Source organism: Hypanus sabinus, chromosome 12 (genome assembly GCF_030144855.1).
Source record: "Hypanus sabinus isolate sHypSab1 chromosome 12, sHypSab1.hap1, whole genome shotgun sequence".
NCBI lineage: Eukaryota > Metazoa > Chordata > Chondrichthyes > Myliobatiformes > Dasyatidae > Hypanus > Hypanus sabinus.
Window position 1 is genome coordinate 53,080,566 of NC_082717.1, and position 22,361 is coordinate 53,102,926.

The 22,361-nt window shown below is 39.3% G+C and overlaps 1 protein-coding gene across 7 annotated transcripts in view; it reads right to left on the reverse strand.

Annotated features, from left to right (window-relative positions):
* Positions 1-22,361, reverse strand: part of asb3 (ankyrin repeat and SOCS box containing 3) — a 100,505-nt gene that overhangs the window by 55,126 nt on the left and 23,018 nt on the right. For 3 of the 7 annotated variants that reach the window (XM_059985932.1, XM_059985926.1, XM_059985931.1), the window contains exons 2-5: positions 17,458-17,662; positions 15,863-16,021; positions 14,069-14,181; positions 10,427-10,562 (exon numbers count right to left, since the gene is read on the reverse strand). In XM_059985932.1, coding sequence (XP_059841915.1) covers positions 10,427-10,562; positions 14,069-14,181; positions 15,863-16,021; positions 17,458-17,653 — 604 coding nt within the window. In that variant the 5' untranslated portion in view covers positions 17,654-17,662. Of the gene's footprint in view, positions 1-10,426; positions 10,563-14,068; positions 14,182-15,862; positions 16,022-17,457; positions 17,663-21,631; positions 22,026-22,048; positions 22,120-22,176; positions 22,231-22,361 lie in introns of those variants that run through there. The other 4 variants (XM_059985927.1, XM_059985929.1, XM_059985928.1 and 1 more) reach the window with 4 other exon arrangements.

A 22,361-nucleotide genomic window follows, 5' to 3' on the forward strand; every position in this document is an offset into this window, starting at 1 on the left:
CTCCATAGCTTGAAGTGCAATATATATTTAAGGCTGTGCACGTTTGTAATGAGAGAGTTAAAAGTAGATTACTCAAATGGAGTTGTCAGTCCACTATCTTCACAGGTATGTTAATCAGCAAGATAGGTAAAACAAAAAAGTTGTGATTCACAGGGTCCTTGAGGCCTTGAAGCAAGCAGATGTGGGACATTAAAGAACGTGAGGTGACAAGATCACTTGTTTTTCCTAAAGACCAGTGAGACTGGTTCAGTTGACAATGTAAAATAATTAGTTTTGGAAGTGTAGCTGACTGGAACATATACATTAGATAGTGATGGGATCTCCAGTAAGATGGCGGTGCGCTTGCGCACAGGTGCTTCTCTGCATCCAAACAAAAGTGCAAATGTTCATCCATTGTGCCTTTTTCACAATTGGAGAACACTGCTGCTTATCAAAAACATCAAGTACTGCAAGTCTACCCCACGAGCAAGTTGCCAGATAGCTGCGGAACTGAACTTGTTGCACAGTGTTGCAGCCTGCTTCAGCTACCCAGGATAAAAGGCACTCTCACTGGTAGTGTGCGATCCAACAGATGGTCAGGGTGACTGTCTTGGATATTTTTGTTGTGACTGTAGGACCCTGTCGGATATTAGTAATGCAAAGTACTGCAAGTCCAATTCAATGGTTCATTGGTGAGACCAAAGGTGGTCTCAGTTGTGGCGTGGAACGGGCCTCATTTATGCCTCAGGATTGCCAGTTGTGGCCACCGATAAAGGAAACTGTGTGCCACTAGTTTCTACAAACATTTGTACATCGGCATAGAGACTGACCCATCCCTTCAGAGCTGCCTTCCAGTGTTTGCTCAGTGGGAAACTGACGCAGGCTATTCTTGCAGAAACGTGGCTTGAAGACAACGTCCATGCACCGTGACACTCAGGGACTTAGGCTTATTATTTTTTAATTTTATATTTTGTAACTATGTTTTACTGCTATCATAATTATATGTGCTATATGTGCTGTGTATTGTGTGTGACTGTTGGCTAAATGTTTTGAAACTTGGCTCCAGAGGATCGCTGTTTCATTTGGCTGTATCCATGTGTATGGTTGAATGACAATTAAACTCAAACTTGAACTTGATTTGTAATAAACACAGATTTTCTTGATTCTATAAGTGTGAGTAGTGAACAAACTCATTTAGACTTCTCCTTGGACAGGAACTGTGATCAGTACCAAGTACTCCGAGATTCTCCAGATCAATCATCATAAATGAATCCCTGAAGAGCAGAAAGACTTGAGACTTGTTCTTTCATTAATCATTCTACAGTGTATTTTACACTTACTGTTTTGTATGTCTTATATAAGAATACAGTGTTAACAACAAAATTTTTAACAGTGTGGAGGAACAAAGGAATCTTGGGGTCCACATCCATAAATCGCTTAAAGCTACCAGGAGTGTTGATAGGGTAGTTAGGAAGGCGTACGGTGTGTTGGCCTTCATTAGTTGGAGGACTGAATTCAAGAGCCATAAGGTAATGTTGGAGCTCTATAAAACTCTAGTTAGACAATACTTTTAGTATTCATTTTTAGTCATCTCATTATAGAAAGTACGTGGAAACTTTAGAGAAGGTTCAGAGATTTATCAGAACATTGCCTGAATTAGAGAGCATATCTGATGAGTGTAGACTGAGGGAGTAAGGCTTTTCTCTTTGGAGCGAAGGTGTATCAGATAAAAAAGGCATATCTGGAGTAGCCATCCAAAAAGGTTTTCCCAGGGCAGAAATAGCTAATACGAGAGATCATTACTATAAGGTGCTTGAAGGAAAACATAGGGAGAATGTCAGAGTTAGTTTTTTTTAAACACAGACGGGTTGGTGTGTGGAATTCACAGCCGGGGTGGTAGTTGAGACAGATACATTAGGGGCATTTATGACAATTTTATATAGGTTCTTGGATTAAAGAAAAATGGAGGGCTACGTGGAAGGGAAGGATTAGATTAATCCTAGAGTAGGTTAAAGAGTTGACACAGTGTCATGGACTGAAGAGCTTGTACTGTGCTTTACTGTTCCATGTACTTAGCATTCAGAAAGAATTCCTGGGAATTATCCCATTAATGGGATTGGTATCACATGGGGATCATTGCTGTAATTCACCTGCTGCCACAGCTGGTCTATACTGGATACAAACTCACTGGTTCTCCACTCTGCTTTCGAGCCCAAGACAACATCAAAATGAATGGCAGGATGATATTTATTGATTACAGCTCAGCATTCAGTACCATCATCCTCTCAGTATTAATTTCCAAACTTCTAAACCTAGGCCTCCATACCTCTCTCTAAACTGGATCCTTACCTTTCTCATTGGGTGAGCAAGGTCAGTAAAAACATCTCCTCTCTGACGACCCACACAGGCGCACTTCAAGGATTTGTGCTTAGCCCACGGCTCTACTCTCTACACTCCTGACCGTGTGGCTAGACACAGCCCAAACATAAAAGATTACGCCAACAATTACACCACCGAGCATAGAGGAGTGAGATAGATTGGCTAATTGGGTAGTGTTGCAGCAACAACCTTGCTCTCAATGTCAGTAAGACCAAGGAATTGATGTGAACTTCAGGAAGGGAAGCCAGAGAACACACACTGATCATCAAAGAGAGGTCAGCAGCGTAAAGTATGATCAAATCTCAAATAACAGAGAATCTGCAGATGCTGGAAATCCAAGCAACACACACAAAATGCTGGAGGAACTCAGCAGGCCAAAGGGTGTAAAGGGTGAGCAGCTTCAAGTTCCTATATATCCACATCTCAGAGGATCTAACTTGGTGCCAACCTATTTTTGCAATCAGAAAGAAGACACACCCACAGTTAGACTTCATCAAGAGCTTGAGGCGATTTGGGATGTTACGAAAGGCGCTAGCAAATTTCTACAGATGTACCAGGGACAGTATTCTTCCTGGTTGAATCACTGTCTGCTATAGAAGCTCCAACATACAGGATCAAAAGAGGCTTCAGAGGGGTATACTACTGAGGACAGTTTCAAAAGCTGTCCCAACCCACTACAACCTCTGGCAATTCATTCCATATACTCACCACCCTTAGTATGGGAACACCTATCCTCAAATTCCCTTTAAATCTTTTCACTCTTACCTAAAACCTGTGACCTCTAGTTTAAGGCTCTGTACCCTGAGGAAATGGCAGTCTACCCTTCTCATGCCCCTCGTTTTTTTTAAATTTATCTATATAAGGTCATTCCTCAGGCTCCTTTGCTCCTGGGAAAACATTCCTAGCCTATCAGATTCCTCCTCATAACTCAAGCCGCCCTATCCAAATATCATCCTTGTAAATCTTACCTACACCCTAAGATACTGGCACAGAGTCTGTTCATTTTAGAATATACCATGATGTTAGTTTGGTAAGAAACCAAACTGAGTAGCCAGAAGCACTAGGCACAGTCCAATCATTTGAAAGAGTACAGAGGTAAATTGGATTAGTACAGTATGGGCATAGTTAATCAAAATATTTGTTTCTTTGGTCTATGACTCAATGACAGATGCATTAACATATTAAAATGGAAAGTGAACATTTGTTAATTACTTTTTTAAATTAATATCAATTTTAATTAATTTATATGTATTGAATTTGTTTTAAGTATTACATTAATATTTAATTTCTTAATGTTTCCAAATGCCTTTGATGATCCAAAAATACAATTTGTAATGGTAAAGGTCTTTCGACAGCAAGACACAGGTTTGTTCCAGCCCGATCTGGCCTAATATTATTTGAAAATGTCAGCAGCAATTCAAAATGAGTGAAATATTCCAAAATATTTCAGCACGAGACAAATTAATGAAAAACAACTCACCAGCGCCACTGTGTGGTAGCTCAAAAGAAAAACTATTACCGTAACTACTTAAAACCATGCATCAAATCTCCTGACCTGAAAGAAAATTGCATCTCATAATTCCTTCAGATTTGTACCGATCTGCTAAGATATGTAGGCAGGAACACAAGATCAGTCTATCTTGCTATCCTGGAGCGTCTCAACAACTCACAGAAAAATCTGAGTGGCAAAGTGCCCAAGATGACCATTAACAATTCCCACTTTGGAAGGCAGTAATACAGAAAAGGAGAATAAAAAAACATAATTGAGGCAATGGTAAAAGGACATTTAGAAATTAATATTGTGATAGAGAAATATAAACTATACTTCATTAGGAGATTGAAGAGACTTGGTATGTCAACAAAAACACTCATAACCTTCTACAGATGTACTGTGGAAAGCATTCTGACAAGCTGCATCACTGTCTGGTATGGGGGTGGGGGGGATTCTGCACAGCATCGAAAGAAGCTGCACAGGGTTGTAAATTTAGTCAGTTCTATCTTGGGGTACCAGCCTACAAAGTTCCCAGGACATCTTCAAGGAGCGGTGTCTCAGAAAGGCAGCATCAATTATTAAGGATCTCCAGCACCCGGGCATGCCCTTTTCTCATTGTTACCATCAGTTAAGAGGTACAGAAGCCTTGAAGGCACACACTCAGGGATTCAGAAATAGCTTCTTCCCCTCTGCCATCCGATTTTTAAATGGATGTTGAACCCATGAACACCTCACTTTTTAATATATATTATTTTTATTATTAATATATACATTGTTTCTTCTACATTATGTATTGCATTTAACTGCTGCTACTAGGTTAACAAATTTCACTACACATGCCGGTAATAATGAACCTGATTCTGATTCTGCTTATCTCGTGGTGTCAGTATGGACTTATGAAAGGGAAGTAATATTTGAACAATCTATTACTGTTTACGATGTTATTTGAATTCAGCAGGCCAAAGGGTGTAAAGAGTGACCAGCGTCAGGTTTCTGTATATCCACATCTCAAAGGATCTAACCATTGTAGGTTGGCTGGTTAAGCCAGTGGCAAAGACAGCACAGAGTGCAATATGGAAAAAGTCATTCACTTTGGTTGGAAGAATGAGAACCAAAATGATTTCATAGAAGGAAACCTCAAAACATTGGAGTATAATGAGAACTGCACTCAAGAAACAAATGCAACTATGGCCAATGCTGGCCTTCATCACAAGGCAAGTAATGAAGTTTTGATGCAACTCTACAGAACACTGTCAAAACAGCAATTGGAGTATCACCTCAGTAGTCCCTCACCAGGACTGCTTGTCCAGGAGTAAAACATCAAACCTTTTTTGAGGAGTCTTCAATTTGCCCCAGCTGTTTGTCTTGCACACTCCTTCTGAGATTGGGTTTGAGGAGTGCCAAGCATGACCAAAGGGATGACCAAGGAACAGCACAGCTGGAGAGTTATTGGTTGTGGAGGATACTGCATTGAGATATACAACAACAAAATAGGCAAGCTTCTGATTCAGTGTCAGTGTAGTGCGTTCTGCTGCCATTGCACAGTGCACTTGAAGACTGTGGACGAAACTTTCATTTTCGTCATTTGTAGCTGGGCAGTACAGTACATATGTACTATGTCTTACTCCATTCATTTTCAGGAATGACTGAAACTGTTCCGCAATAAATTGTTGTCCATGGACACTGACTAAGTGTTCTGGAACACCAGTCCTTGAGAAAAGGCTCAATAGGTTAACAGTGTGTGAGGCTGTAGTGAAGACTACTGGAAACACTTCTAGTCACTTTGTTGCTGCATCCACTATCAGCATTTGCCCATGAAAGGTGTGGCAAATTCTCCATGAACCCTCTGTCAGGACAATGCAGGCCATTCCCAGGGATGAAGAGGCAATCTTCCTGGCACCTTCTCAACGTGAATGGCAAGCTGCTCGATCTGCTGATCTATCCCAGGTCACCAGAGAAAGTTTCGAGCCAACACTTTCATTTTGGCCACAATGAGATGACTGACATGTAGCTCCTCCAACACTTTAGCTCTCAGCTTGGAAGATATAACAACTCTTAATCCCCAAATAAGGCAACTTCTGTCAACAAGAGAAAGATCTTCCGGTGCTGGTAAAAATGGGAAAAACTGGAGTCTCTGCTACACCTTCCAACCATTTTGGGTGGACATGTAGACCTGTGACAGTGTAGGTTTTTTTTTGGTTTCCCTTTGGATCACCTCTGCCATAATAGGAATAGATTTGCAGGAGTGAAAATATGTCAAAAGTACTATCTTCTTTTGTAAATTTTTCAGGTATTTCCTTTCTCAAAGGTAAATCCATCAGCATTTCCATGATCAGTCGTCCTCTTGAATTCGACCTTGTAATTGTGTCCTCCAAGAAACAGAGCCCATGTCTGCATTTGTGCTGCTGATAATATGTTTTTCATTTGTCAGATACATACAGTCTAGTGATGTCTCTGAGGACTCTGTGACTAGAGTCTTTGCTGATAGGAATGTATGTTCTCCTTGAACAGAAGTCCCCAACCAAGACTGCACAGCTAGTCTTAGTCGTTATAACTCTGCCTACAGCCTTTGGTGGATTAAAAATGGACATAAGTGGTTGATGATCAATAATGAGGGTAAACTCTCCCATAAGTATAGGTTGAAATATTTTGCACTCCAAACCATTTCAAGGCCTCACTGTCAATCTGTGTGTCATTTTTCTCTGCAGCGGTAGGTAAGGGAACGTGATGCAAAGGATAGGGAATGTTCACTTCCATCATTCATAACATGACATGACTGCATCAATCCCCATGCACACACAGGCAAGCTTCACTGGACGACGTGGCTCATAATATCTGAGTACAGAGCTTGAAGTCATCATTTCCTTTGCATTTTTGAAAACCACCTCACATTGCTTTGACATTTGCCATTTCTTCCTGCCCTGTAGTAATGAGCTTAAGGGATGAAGCATTATAGCCATTTTTGGCAGAAACTCGTTATAGTAATTAACTAATTCTAAAAAGGCCCTCAACTATGAATATCCTTTGGTCTTGGGGTATCCACCACTGCTTGAATTTTCTAAGCACAATTGCATAGTCCTCGTGAGTCGATGGTGTGACTTGTGATGCTTGGTTTATACAATTTATACTTGTTACATTGTACTTTCAGCCTATAATTGTCTTATCTTTTTAACACTGATTTGAGATTTTGGAGAAACCCTTGTCATCCTCACCAGTAACAATGATGTTATCCAGGTAACACTGAGTGCTTGGACAACTTTGCAACACCTGGCCCATAGCTTTCTACCAGAGTACAGTTGCAAATGCACATGCTACTCCAAAATTAAGCCAGTAACAGCGATAAAGCACTTTGTGAGTGCTTATGCTGAGCAACACTTTGGACATTTCTTCCATCTCCATCTATAGGCAAGCCACAACTATGTCCACTTTGCTGAAGCATTTTCTTCCAGAAAGGCTTGCCTCTATCCTGGGCAGTGGGTAATAATATTGATCTATTATAATCACCAGAGATGCTGACAGACCCAATCTTCTTGGTTATTGGGACTACTGTCACTGCCCATGGGCTCTACACAGCTTTGGAAAAATATTCCTTCAGCCTCCTTACAACGTAGCTCACTAGCTACTTTATCACAGATGGTATAAGGAATCGAATAGACTTTGTAAAACTTGGGTATGGCATTTTCATTTAACACTGTTTTACCCTTAATATATTAGAGTTTTCCAATGCCATCCTTGAACACTGCTGCAGCATCACCCAATAAATTTCTTAATTCACCTTTCAGCTGACTCTGTTGCAGGGGATGTGACATGCAAATGTTGGGTAGACAGGCAAGTCAGGGCTCCACACTGCTGGCCCTCCAGCTTTTACAATATTGGCTTGTCGGTAGTCATATTTTACTGTTATGAATGTCATTTTCACAGAAATTATCTTTTCTCTAGTATAGCCTCAGTTCAGTATCTTTGAAATGTCATTCAAACTCATTTTGTAGAATGACTAAAACAGTCCAACCAGTGTCCAATTTCATTTTAATCAATTTGCCGTACACTTCTGGTGCAAGCCACATTGCTTGTCTATTGGTAGTTTTCACATTCTAAACCTCAAAACTACCCAGTCCAGTGTCACTCTCATCACTATTAGATTTTTCATAAACAGGTAGGTTCGTTTTAAAAATACCATCTCACCACTGTTACGTTTTGTAATTCCCAAACATAAAACTAATTGCAAGAAAAAGACAGCAACCCAGGAGAACGTGTCTTAATTTGTTTTTACTTTAAGTGAGACATGGACATATGACGTGGCAGCACGTTGGCGCATGCCATTTACATACTTTTGCATAAAACCCACAACGCTTTATGTAAACAACAAAGAATGCTTAACAAGCAATATATTTACAACGTTACTCAAATATTACTGGAATATTAAATACACAACACCCAGTTCCATGTTTATGTAGAGTGCATTAAACTGGTTGTGTTCAACTCTATCCCCCAACTCAACAGAGGCAAATGGTCTACTAAAATGATAATTGCTCAACTGAAACACAGTATCAGCTGAATTCTAACATTTTCCAAAATGTGTTGTGAAAATAAATGAAGGGCAAAACCAAATTCTAAAGGCTGAAACAAACAAGGAGGGATTTAAAACTATTGATTAGTATTACTGTTCCTAATATTATTCATAATAGTATTACTAATGAAGCAGTGGAGGCAACCTCAGTACTGTAAATATATTCAAGACAAGGATGGAGAGATTTTTGCATAGTAGGGAAACTAAGGGTTATAGGAAAAAGATAGGTGGGTGGAGATGAGTCCATGGCCAGATCAGCCATGATCTTTTTGAATGGCGGAGCAGGCTCGTGGGCCAGATGGCCTACTTCTGCTCTTATTTCTTATGTTCTTATTATGTTTTACGAGTAGAATCAAAATGGAACACAAGTATTGGTATCATATAATTTCACAGGTACAGAGGAAATGTTAATTTATGCTGAACTGCAAATTTTCATTTAAACCTCAGGCTACATCCACACTAGATCGGATAATTTTGAAAACGCCAGTTTTGCTTAAAAACGATAGGCATCCACACCAAGCATTTTTGAAAATACCTCCGTCCACATTAAAACGGGAATTTGGGCAAATCTCCTCCTACTAGGCATGCGCAGGACACATCTACAGAAAACAAGCCACATGTTTCGTGTCGAATCTCACTGTGAAAGTCCGTGTATGTGCAGTTACAGGCTAGAAAAAACTTAAAAGGAAATTGCCAAACAACGGACAGCTGTTGGCTCCCATGCAGGAGGACGTAAAACTAAAAAAACACAAATACTGGAGCATATGGAGGCAACCGACAGGGAGTTCATGGACAGTGAAACAATGAACATTGAAAAACTGACTAACTCTGTTGCATTAATAAAGCACCTTGTTAAATGTATAAAACATGTCTGCATCAGTGTTATCTTGTACTTCCATACAATGTTACATTAGGCTGTTACACATCTATTGTCAGAGAAGTACCTGCATAAATAGGTAAAGCACCTTCATACAAGCAAGGACAGAAAACAGGGTAAAGTGAGTATACTTACTTAATCAGTAAGTTATGGGTCAAAGTATTTGGTGAGTAAATTTCTAACTTCTGGCTTCAGTCTTGATGCCATCTGTTCTGAAACTGTTAGGTTGTTTGAGGTGTTGCGTTCAAGAAAACAATGAAATGCCACGCTGCCGTTCTAGCATGTCATGACAGTGTTTCTAGAAATCTCCAATTACCCCGTCCACACTACTCTTGCCTAAGTGGTGTTTTCACATTTACACACTCTGGAGGGTGTTTTAGAAAAGCTCTATTTTCGGTGGAGGAAAACGCCATTTCAATGTTGATGGAGGGTCAAAACGAAGAGAAAAAGCTTCGGTTACAGATTTATCCGGTCTAGTGTGGACATAGCTTCAGAAGGACATTGGAGTGTATTTTTCCATTGCCTCATACTCCTTTGATCATGAAAGCATTTGTATGCAAAGTTACAAATTCAACAGCTTTACAGTACAAAGAACTAAAAGCACCTTTAGATTATGTCATGGTCCAAGTGAGAAAACATAATGTTCACATCACATGTGCTGTTACTGTAACTGCCATACTGACCAACAGCTAATCCAAACAACACTTCAGAAAAAAAATATATTTGTGTTGCACTTAATGAAGATAAATATCTTAAAGTACTTTGAATAATTTATTCTTTTGGAGCTTAATAACTGCCCTACATAGAAAAACAAATGGTTTTGGCACTCTTGAAGTAACATCACTACACTCATGCAAGGTTTCAAATCTGACAAGACAATGCCTACACAACAGCAACCCTCACTACAATAAAGCACTGTTCAGAAAAACGAAATATTATGCTAACTTCTTACTTCAAGATCAAGAGCAGGGTCGTTTTACATTGGCAATGCAGTTAATTTTCAAATATTAGGATGCAATAATCTTAACAGGATTAACCCTGCTCAGTAAAATAGTTATAAAATAGCTCATTTCTAATAACAAGAATTTCTAACTTATTTCTAATGCAATATTTAAAAGATATGAACAATTACCATGTTGTACTAGGATTCGTAAACTTTCCAGCTTCCCATACTGTGCAGCAAGAAACAATGGTGTAATTCCATAGTCATCCATAGATTCTTTGTCAGCCCCTTTTTCAAGTAAGAACTTCAATACTTCTAAGTGTCCCTACAAAATATAATAAATATACTGTAAACATAGCTATTCTTAATTTATTGCTACGATCTGTCCAATATGAAACACTATAACCAGAATCCTGCTTCATGAGATAGAGATTTTATATATATAAAATATATATACTGTAGAGAGAGAGAGATCAATGCCATCAGACACTAGCATCTGCCAGATAATGTCACAAGGACACTTGCCACCAAGATGTTCGAAATCACTGTCAGAATAAGTGATTCAACATTAATGTCTTCTCACAGACCAATGTCCCCAGCATAGGCTCCTAGCACAGTCATCCAGCTCCAATGAGCAAACCACATATTTTACGTGTCTCCCACCACAGCCCTGAAAAATGCACTCTACTCCAAGTCCTATCATGGTAAGATTTGCCAGTTGCACATGAGAAATGTTTCAGTAAAGTTCTTAAAAGCCTTCTAAGAAAATAGTAATATTCTTACTATTTCTCTGGAATGCCTAGAACATCCCGGGAGGCAGCAAGAACAAAGTTTTTACATTTGAAGAATGTGGATGCCTAAGTAATATTGTAAAAGAAGCCAATCACCCAACTCAGCATTCCATCAAGCACCTCCTGCCTAACTTGCAGCAACAACTATACTCACACACTGGCCAGCTTAGGATTCACAAAATTAAAATAGAACCCAGTTATACTCTGTCCCAAGGACCTGCCACAAAAAGTTATGAAAACTCAGGACAATTAAGTTAAATCAATATAACACTTATAATCAGGTAAAAATTGTTAACTTTTCCTTATTAGAAGTAGAAAAGGTATGCTTAGTTGCTCGAGTTCAGGGAAAAACACACGTACAATAGACAGCAATCTGAAAATGATGAGTAATGAGAAATATGAGCAAAAAAAGGATTAATATCCTGAGGACATGCATTGCAGTTATAATTTAAATTTCTAATCCCTTCTTAGATATTTGTCAATGGACCTTTGCAGCATTATCATACAATCCATTCCAACAAGTTAAAGGTGCTCAAAATTGGTTCAACATTTACTGCATTACCAATTCAGATCATATTCACACAATCAACCATCTGCATTATCCAACTGAATGAGGAACTGACCTTCCCATACACAGTCAGCGAAGTCTTTATTGGCACATTGTTTTAAATGTTTGGTCAAATAGCATAACTTAGGGCCTCAATGTGCACTTTTAAGCAAAAACGGGCACTTGATGTGAAAGTTTTAGTTTAACTGAAGCTCTTACACTGCCCTTTTTAAAGGCAGTTTGGGAAGCTGAAAGATCAGAAGATCGATATTGTGAGTCACCTGTACCAAATGGACTACACCTCAGGGTTCTGAAAGAGGTAGCTGACATTGTGGAAGTATTTGTAATGATCTTTCAAGAATTACCAGACTCTGGAATGATTCAGAGGACTTGAAAACTGCAAACATTCTTTAAGAAGGTAGGTAGGCAGAAGAAAGAAAAGTATAGGCCAGTTAGCTTGACTTCACCGGGTTGGAAGATGCTGGAGTCTATTATTAAGGATGAAGTTTCAGGGTACTTGGAAGCATATAATAAAATAGGCCAAAGTTAAGGGAAATCTTGCCTGATGAATCTGTTGGAATTCTTTGAGGAAATAACAGGCAGGATATACAAAAGCAAGTCAGTGGATGTTATTTACTTGGATTTTCATAAAGCTTTTGACAAGGTGCCGCACACGAGGCTGGTTTACAAGAGCCTGTGGTATTACAGGAAAAATACTAGCACAGATAGAAGATTGGCTGATTAGCAGGAGGAAAAGAGTGGGAATAAAGGGGGACTTTTCAGCTTGGCTGCTAATGACTAGGGGTTGGTGTTGGGACTGCTTCTTTTCATGTTATATATCAATGATTTGGATGATGGAATTGATGGCTTTGTGGCCACATTTGCAGATGATACAAAGATAAGTGGAGGGACAGGTAGTGTTCAGGAACCAGGACTTAGATAGATTGGAAGAATGGGCAAAGAAGTGGCAGAGAGAATATAGTGCAGAAAGGTCCATGGTCATGTACTTTGGTGAAAGGAATAAAGGAGTAGAATATTTTCTACATGGGGAGGGAATTCAGAAATCAGAGATTCAAAGGGACTTAGGAGTCCTCATGCAGGACTCCCTAAAGTGTAACCTACAAGCTCAGTCGGTAGTAAGGAGGGTAAATGTAATGTTCGCATTCATTTCCAGAGGACTGGAATATAAGCAGGGATGTGATGCTGAGGCTTTATAAGGCATTGGTCAGCCCGCATGTGGAGTATTATGTGCAGTTTTGAGCCTCTGTGCTGGCTTTGGAAAGAGTCCAGGTTAGTTTCACAAGAATTACTTCAGAAATAAAACAGTTAACATTACGTAGAGCATTTGATGGCTCTGGCCCTGTACTCACTGGAGTTTAGAAATTGAGGGGGATCTCATTGAAAGCTATTGAATACTCAAGGCCGAGATAGAGTGGATGTGGAGAGTATGTTTCCTATAGTGGGTGAGTCTAGATCGAGAGGACAGAGTCAGAACAGAGGGACATCCAATTAACACAGATAAAGATGAATTTCTTTAGCAAAAGAGTGGTAAATCTGTAGAATTCATTGTTACAGGCAGTTATGGAGGCCAAGTCATTGAGTATATTTAAAGCAGAGGTTAATAGGTTTTTGATTCTGGCAGCCAACAAGAAAAGCCCCCCCCTTTATTCCCTTTCTTTTCTTCCTGCCAGTCAGGAAGAAATCTTCTATCCGTGCTGGTATCTTTCCTATAATACCATGGGCCCTTGTTAAAACAGTTTCATGTGTGGCACCTTAAGCCACTCTGCCTTTATTATATGCTGGCAAATCGTTTCATTTGTGCATGCAACCACTTCACGGCTGAGTCTCAGGCTTCATACACAATCTGCACTTTGGTGTAAATTCCTCACCAATTTTTAATTTTATCCATGAAATCCCTACTTCCTGCCTGCCTTTAGTTGTATCCAAACTCATTTCGTTAAGTAAGGATACTCCTTCACCTTCAGTATTTTCCCTATCTTTCATGTCATATTTCTCAACCCTGATGATTCTGTACCCAACAATGGCTACCAAGCCACACACTGAAAGTGGATTTTACACATTAAATTTCTTCAGTCTCTGTGCTAGTGACCAGCTTAAATGATTATTATTTCATACCATTTAGTTTTCCCTTTAGCACCACTGTTCTGCATTAAACACATTTTTTAATGGTGGTGGTGACTTAAGTACACATCCCTCCACCCTATGCCACACACCATCCTAATTTAGGTTAATGTTTTCTCGAGTCATCACTGGTTCATATTCTTGGGCACTGTACTTAAAGGTGCGAGCATATTTTTACAATGCAGCCTACACCAATTCAAGAAACCCCTCTACAACTTTTTGTGTGGCACTTACATTAACCAATGTCACCCACGTTCAAAAAATTAAAAGCTAAATAAATAGATTACTATCAGTCACTGTCTTAAAATTTTATCCCTCCCTACTGAAGTATATACATGAATGTTATGGTACCTGATAAGCAGCTTGGTGCACAACACTCCATAAGCATGCTGAATGGGATCCATTAATTCTTGCTCCATATTTTAACAACGTCCTTATAACTGCAATGTGACCCTTCTCTGTTGCTGAAATTACAGGATTAAAACAGTCAAACTTGCTCACAACTTTACTGCAGTGCTGTAGAACATAAGATTGTAGACATCAATGCATGTAAATAGACAAATGCATTTAATTAATGATCAAATTATGTAAGGAATTAAATGGAAGCAGTAAATTATACAATTGATATAAAATGAGCTTGTACTTATACACCAAATGAGCTTGTGTTTATAAACCAATTCATTGTGCTTTATTTCAATTTTGAGAGTTGATTATTTGACATAAAACTATTGTTTAAAGATATCTCCACCTATCTAAATGGTACATATTATTTGCAATATATCATGTTGTATGTTTGAGCTGAAACCCAATATGCCTCTTTGGCTGTTACAAAGTGTACTTTTCATTATTAAAAGATAAACAGCGTATTAAAAAAATCTCAAGGCAAACACAACCGAACTCCAAACAGTATCCTGGATATCAAGCAGTGTGGGAGACAATTCAATAATGTTGGACCCACAGACAAGCAATGAAAACACTAATAAAAAAATTAATCAACACTAAATGTTGGGATGTCAAAAACACAAGGAAAGGTCATGCAGTCCACCTCCATTATAACATGGGATGTATAAACTGATTAACTGTTGTCTTGTATTAGAAGAACGTCAGTCAAGTTTTGGTGCCAAGAACCAAGTGTCATTTCAGTGCTGACAGCTACAGGTATCCCTTGTTTTACAAGTGATGAAATTACAAATTTTTGCTATAATGCCATTGACTAGAGAAGTGTCCTTGATTAAAGTAGTTATTTTCTACCAACTACGTTTGCCAAACTTTAGCTAATATGCATTCCAAATTCCAAGTCATGGTTCTCTGAGAGAAAAAAATTGTATCATTGGATATGAAGTTATAGACTATTCTAGTAAATAATCTTCAAAGTTCCTATGCATTCGTTGGCTTGTTTAGGGAAAATGAAATGATTTGCAGCCTCTATTCCTAGTAGTAAAAGACTAAGTTTCACTCTGTGTGCAACTTTAAAGTTAACACTGGTTCTGAAGTAACTCCAGAAAATTAAGCCCAATAAATGAAATCAGATTTACATATTTTGACAGACCCAGACTAAAATAACCTATTATTTAACTATATATTTTATTTTCATATGACAGAACATCAGCTGAGGGGTAGATTCATTATCAGGAGCAATTATCCAAGTTATAACCTTCTGTTTCTACTATCAGTTTGCAGTCTCTCTCACTATCAAAATATAAGGAATGGTGTAGAATTGTTATGCCAATACAGTGGATACAGGTTAAAACAGACATTAAAAGTTAAGTGCTGCCCATTTAAATTCCTTTTAATGAATTGGTAAGAGTCAATTGTTCCTAATCAACCTTTCTCAATCTGCTAATAACTAGAAATTAAATATTATGCGTACAGTTATACTCCTAATTCTAGCTGTTATTGATGATTTGGAAAACATTTTTTTTATATATTTTCAGTCTCCTTCTAACCCAATACACGCAAGATACTATACGCTCATATTTTCTACTCTCCCAAGAACTGATACCATATTTCCTCACTGTGATAGTTATTCTGCACTTTATCAACTTGTACTTTTATCACTTTAAAACAAATGCAAGTCTAAACATGACAGACACAACAAGAGGCCCTGCCAAATTGGTAAAACTATTTCTACTTCCAGTACTTTACCTAAAAAAAGTGGAGTTACATTTTCATTAGTGATGGCATTTGGATTTGCTCCAGCCTGTAGCAGAATCTGGACGATTTTTAAATGACCATGTTTAGCAGCAAGATGAAGAGCTGTTTCACCTTCGAAAGTCTTCAATTCTACACCTGATGTCAATGAACCTAAAAAAGCATTTTATTCCATTAAAGATGCATGGCTACAAATAAATACACAACTCAATCCCTTTCTTATTAACAAACAAGAGAAAATCTGCAGATGCTGGAAATCCAAGCAACACACATAAAATGCTGGAGGAATTCTACAGGCCAGGCAGCATCTATGGAAAAAAGCACAGTCGATGTTTCGGGCTGAAACCCTTCCGCAGGACTGGAGGAAAAAAGCTGAAGAGTAGATTTGAAAGATGGGGGGAGGAGAGAGCGAAACACTAGGCGATAGGTAAAACTTGGAGTGGGAGAGAGATGCTAGGTGGGCGAGGAGATAACATGAGAAAGGGAAAAAGGAATGGAAATGGTGAGGGGGGGACAGGGGGGAGGCATTACTGGAAGTTTGAGAAATAGATGTTCATGCCATCGGGTTGGAGGCTACCCAAACAAAATGTAAGGTGTTGTTCCTCCAACCTAAGTGTGGCCTTATCACAACAGTGGAGGAGGCCATAGATGAACATATTGGAATGGAAATAGAAAGTGGAATTAAAATAAGAGGCCCTTTCTTATTAACTCTGTTTTTCATCTTCCTAGGCATTTCTCTTCAAACACCCAATCCTCTGCCAACTGATGTTGGCCTTCATCTTCTAATTTCACATCAGAACAATCATGCCAGCAAATGGTAGGTACGTTGGAGAAAGCATTAGCCCCCATAACAATATTGACTGTTGACTTATAGATGGTCGAGATCTTTGAAGCAGAGAGGCAAGATCAAGAGTACTCGAGGAAACACGGATGAAAGCTCAGATTCAAATAATCAAGAACAAAGGCCAATAGTACAGAGATGCAGTAAAGAATGATGGAAGATGAACCTGAAATGCATGGGACATTGGGTGGATGAGAATAGAAAAGGATGCTGAAGGGTGAAAGACAAGCCAAATGGCCACTTTATCTTTTTAGTTTGGGCTGGTGATTACTTGGATCTTGACCAGAAAGTTCAAGATTCCATCAGTCCTAAAAAAAAATCAAACATACTACAGCCAGAAACAGGAAAGAAAGACAGAATTAGAATGATAGAAAGGGGGAAAATAAATAAAGAAGCACATGGTATAAGTTGATATACAACAACCTGAAGATAAGTGTACACTTTAGTTTGCAGTGATCAGTATGATATTGTTATCATCTAGTGTCATTAAGGTTCAATTCAACAATTTAATGAAAAGAGTTTTTCGATTAGTTTTATTTGGATAAGGAGAAAAGTAAGTTTCCAAATTTGGTTTCAAGACATGGTGCCACCATATAAACCTTTACAAAAAGCCTTCATGATTGACTACTCAAATATTTTTGAAAGATTGACTACAACTGTTATAATATTGGCATCCAGGTAACAAGGTCGCACTACTTCAATAACAATGTAAAATTAAAATAAAACAAACTTTAGTCATTGACAGTACCTGCTTGTAGTAAAAGTCTCAAACATTTCAATGTTTTGTGTGATGCAGCCTCATGGATTGGATACCAACCACGGTTGTCTGCAATGTCAAGGCTGTGACCTTTTTTGATCAGTGCTTTCAAAAGTTCTACATTTCCCTTCCTTGCAGCAAGTCCAGCTGCTGAACAGGTATCAGAGTATGCCTCTGTGAAGTCCATTTTGCAGAGCTAAATCAAAGAAACAATTTAAAGTCATTATAAGTTAAAAGTAATTTCACCCCTACAATGTCCATCTTCAGATTTACTACTGATATATTCAATGCTGAAGTTACAGACAAAGGTAAGGGCATATAAATATTTAATGGAAGACATTCTAAAACAAATTCTATGCTGAAATACTTTAAAATAGAATTAAGACAAGCAAGAAGTATAAAATCCCAGTGGAAACTTACTTGAATAGGAGATTTTAGATAAAGCCAAGATTATCAATGCCATTTCTTCATAGAAATTGGTATAAACAAACAAGCAATAAAGAGATAAGAAATGGTGTATTCAAGATAGTTTATTGTATGTAACCATATGTCCTAGAACTAGCAAAGCAGTTGCATGCATTATCTTTTATAATAAGTTATGAGTAAGATTATTATTAAAATGTATCTAATATTTGTAATATGATCAAAGTTAGTGCTATTTCAAAGCCAAAAATATGAAGCAGCACCCAGAATTACGGATATAGGCAAAGCTGGTTTCCACGCAATGTAATGGAGATTACCCAGAGTACACAGGGCAAATTGTCTAATATCCAAAGTGGAGAGTTGATCTAAAAAGGAAATCATCGTGATACCAAACAAGTTCATACCTTTAAATACCCAACACTAACCAGAAATAGAATAAGAATAGTGATTATACACACTGCAGATCTAAGCACAGTCAGAGAACCCATGCCCTGAAGTGAGTAATTAAACTTCTTTCCACCCTTGGCAAAGCAGATATCAGAAGTGCTAAGGGAAGTCAATATTTGTTTAAATGATTGCCTCTGCAATAAGAACATAGAGTCTCAATGCGAAACAGGACTCTGGATTGGCAGCTCATCCACCACCTTCAACATTTATTCCCTCTGTTAATGTCACATTGTGATTGCAGTGTGCACTAGTCAAAAGTGCCAAAGCTATTTTGACAATACTTCTCAACCCCCAAATTTGACTGCTTAGATGAATAAGTTATGGAAACAGCAACACCTGCAAAATTTCTGTCAAGTCTTAACAGCATCCTGACTTAAAATTTCGTCATTGCTGGATCAAGATCCCTACATACAGCCCAGTGGATGTCTATTCACCATATGGACAACAATTATTTAACATGACAATGGTTCTTAAGACCCCTTTTAGGGGGGAAAAATAGAGATATTAACAATAGAAATAGAGCTGTTTCTGAAGATGCAAATGAAGGAGTTGCATGCTGACTTTGGTTCTTTGCAGGAATGGGACCCACTCTCGGGGTCTCATGACTGGCCATTATTCGATATACCAAGGCCACAGCCTAGAAGACTAGCACGGCTTCAGGGTTATGGGACTTTGTGGCTCTGGAGGTGGGCCGACTTGAGGTCAGTGCCTCTACAGAAAATCAGTGTGTCATGGGAGACATAAAATTGAAAACAGTAAGCTGGCTACTGGCTGTGTGCCCAGAGATCTGAGTTCTTCGGGTACACAGCTCAGAAAAAGCAACATAATGGAGTTTTAACATCAGAAATTAGCAAGTTGTTTGTTATGTCTCCCCTCTCGCTGTGAAATGGAGACATCTCTTTTTACCTTTTTAGGGAGAGAGAGAGAACATGCTTGAATGCTTTGTGGGGTTGCCGATGCTTTTTTTGCTGGTGGGGGAAGAGAGATCTTTGCTTTGCTGCTGCTTATGCATGGGAAGGGGGAGCTGGGGCAGGCTTAGGGGTTCTAACATTTAACTGTCATTCATTCTTTGGGGCACTCTGTTTTTGTGGATGGTTGTGAAGAAAAAGAATTTCAGGATATATATTGTATACATTTCTCTGACATTAAATACATCTTTGAAGAATGAAATTAGGAGAGCTAGAAGGGGACATGAAAAGGCCTTGTCAAGCAGGATTAAGGAAAACCCCAAGGCATTCTACAAGCATGTGAAGAGTAAGAGGATGAGCTATGTGAGAATAGTACCCATCAGGAAGGAGAATGGAAACATGCATGGAGCCAGAGAAGGTAGCGGACATACTTAATGGATACTTTCAATCAGTATTCACCAGTGAAAAGGACCTTGGTAACTGTGGGGATGACTTATAGCAGACTGAAATACTTGAGCATATAGACATAAAGAAAGAGGATGTGCTGGAGCTTTTAAAAGATATTAAATTACCGGGACCAGACGAGATATATCCTAGGCTACTGTAAGAAGTGAGGAAGGAGATAGCTGAGCCTCTGGCGATGATCTCTGCAACAATAGGGATGGGAAAAGTACCAGTCGATTGGAGGGTTGCAAATGTTGCTCCCTTGTTCAAGAAAGAGAGTAGAGGTAGCCCAGGAAATTAGAGACCAGTAAGTCTTACTTCAGTGATGGGCAAGTTGTTGGAGAAGATCCTGAGAGGCAAGATTTATGAGCATTTGGAGAGATATAATCTGATTACGGATGGCTTTGTCAAGGGCAGATTGTGCCTTATTGGCGTGATTGAATTCTTTGAGGATGTAACAAAACACATTGATGAAGGTAGAGCAGTGGATTTCAGTAAGGCATTTGAAAAGGTACCCCATGCAAGGATCATTCATAAAGTAATGAGATCCAAGGAGACTTTGCTTTGTGGATCCAGAATTGTCTTGCCCACAGAAGGCAAAGGGTGATTATAGATGGTTTGTATTCTACGTGTAGGTCGGTGACCAGTGGTGTTCAGCAGGAATCTGTTCTGGGACCCCTCCGCTTTGTGATTTTTATAAATGAACTGGATGAGGAAGTAGAAGGGTGGTTTAGTAAATCTGCTGATGACACAAAAGTTGGGGGTGTTGTGGATAGTTTGGTGGGTTGTCAGAGGTTACAACACGACATTGATTGGATGCAGAACTGGGCTGAGAAGTGGCAGATGGAGTTCAACCCAGATAAATGTGGAGTGGTTCGTTTTGGTAGGTCAAATTTGAAGACAGAATATAATATTAATGGTAAAACTCTTGGCAGTATGGAGGATTAGCAAGATCTTGAGGTCCGTGTCCATAGGACACTCAAAGCTGCTGTGTAGGTTGACAGTATTATTAAGAAGGCATATGGTATATTGGCCTTCACCAACCGTGGGACTGAGGTCAGGAGCTGTGAGGTAATGTTACAGCTATATAAGACCATGGTCAGACCCCACTTGGAGTACTGTGCTCTGTTCTGGTCACTTTATTACAGGATTGACGTGGATACTATCGAGAGAGTCCCTGGATTGGAGAACATACCTCAAGAGAATAGGTTGAGTGAACTTGGCCTTTTCTCCTTGGAGCAACAGAGGATGAGAGGTCATCTGTTAGAGGTGTATAAGATGATGAGAGACATTGATTGTGTGGATAGTCAGAGGCTTTTTCCCAGGGCTGAAATAGCTAATATGAGGGGGCATAGTTTTAAGGTGCTTGGAAGTAGGTACAAAGGGGATGTCAAAAGTGTGAAAAGCATCGCTGGCAGTGCATGGTAGTAGAGGCAGATATAGTCGGGTCTTTTAAGAGGCTCTTAGATAGGTACATGGAACTTTAAAAAATAGAGGGCTATGTGCTAGGAAAATTCTCGGCAGTTCCTAGAATCTGTTACATGGTCAGCACAATGGGCCTGTAGTATGCTGCAGATTTGTTTCTATGTTAACAGAAAGCATGAATAATGGGCAGAAATTCAATCTGCCATGATCTTAATTAATGATAACCCATGATGATAACTAATGATAAGCCTGTTAATATCTAAGTTATCCAATGTATTTATAAATGATTCAGAAAATATATGAAGTCACACAATCCAGCTTTGCCAATTGACATGAAGCTAGGTGACATTGTCAGAAATATGGGTGGAAGCATTAAATTGCAAATAGGTACAAACAGAGTGAGCAAATGAGCAAAAGTGTGGCAAATAAATGTCATTATGTCCAAATATGAGATCATCTGCATGTTTTTTGTTTGAGGAACTACGAACACAGAACTAAAAATATAATACAAAACATACTTGTCAAATGAAAAAAATAACTGAAACATAGGAAGTCCTGAGGCTAGAATTCGTCTCTATACACGAGATCACATCTCCCCACTCGAATGCACATCCACAAAACTGACACAAGGACCTAACGACACAACGAGCCTGTTCCACTATTTCAATAAGGCTGGCGGGATACACTGGAGCAGGATCGCAGCTGCTTACACAGAGGAGGCTTATCGGTTCTTGCTGTTTCAGTGTTGAAGAGGGACAGATGCCCAGTTGCAGGTATTGATGGGACAAGTTCGACGAAAGTTGACCATGGATTTCTGAACTAAACACGGGGAGTTAAAAGTGAGGGCGCTGGAAAGTGCAACCCTGGTTTGCAGACGCACAGTGCGGGCCATACCGAGAGAAAGGGCAAAGGTAACGCCAGGAAACTCAGCTCACTATTTTAAACAAGCGGTGGCCAGCTTCCTCCGGAGCAAAACATCAGATGGGTCCTTCATGACTTAAGCACACCACCTTTTTATATACAGGACACTGCCCCTCCCTCCCCATTACCCTCCGTTACTCACCAACACTACCGGCTCACCTCACTACCCTCTGACTGAAACGTCACCACGCCCTCGGAAGCTGGAACGTCTGATTGGTCAGATTTCCGACAGCACTGAGCGACCTGGCGCGACGGAGGAGAGAGTGGTGCCGGGAGTTGGAGTCCACACTCTGATGGGACCGCGAGACTAACGGAGCAGGTGGACAG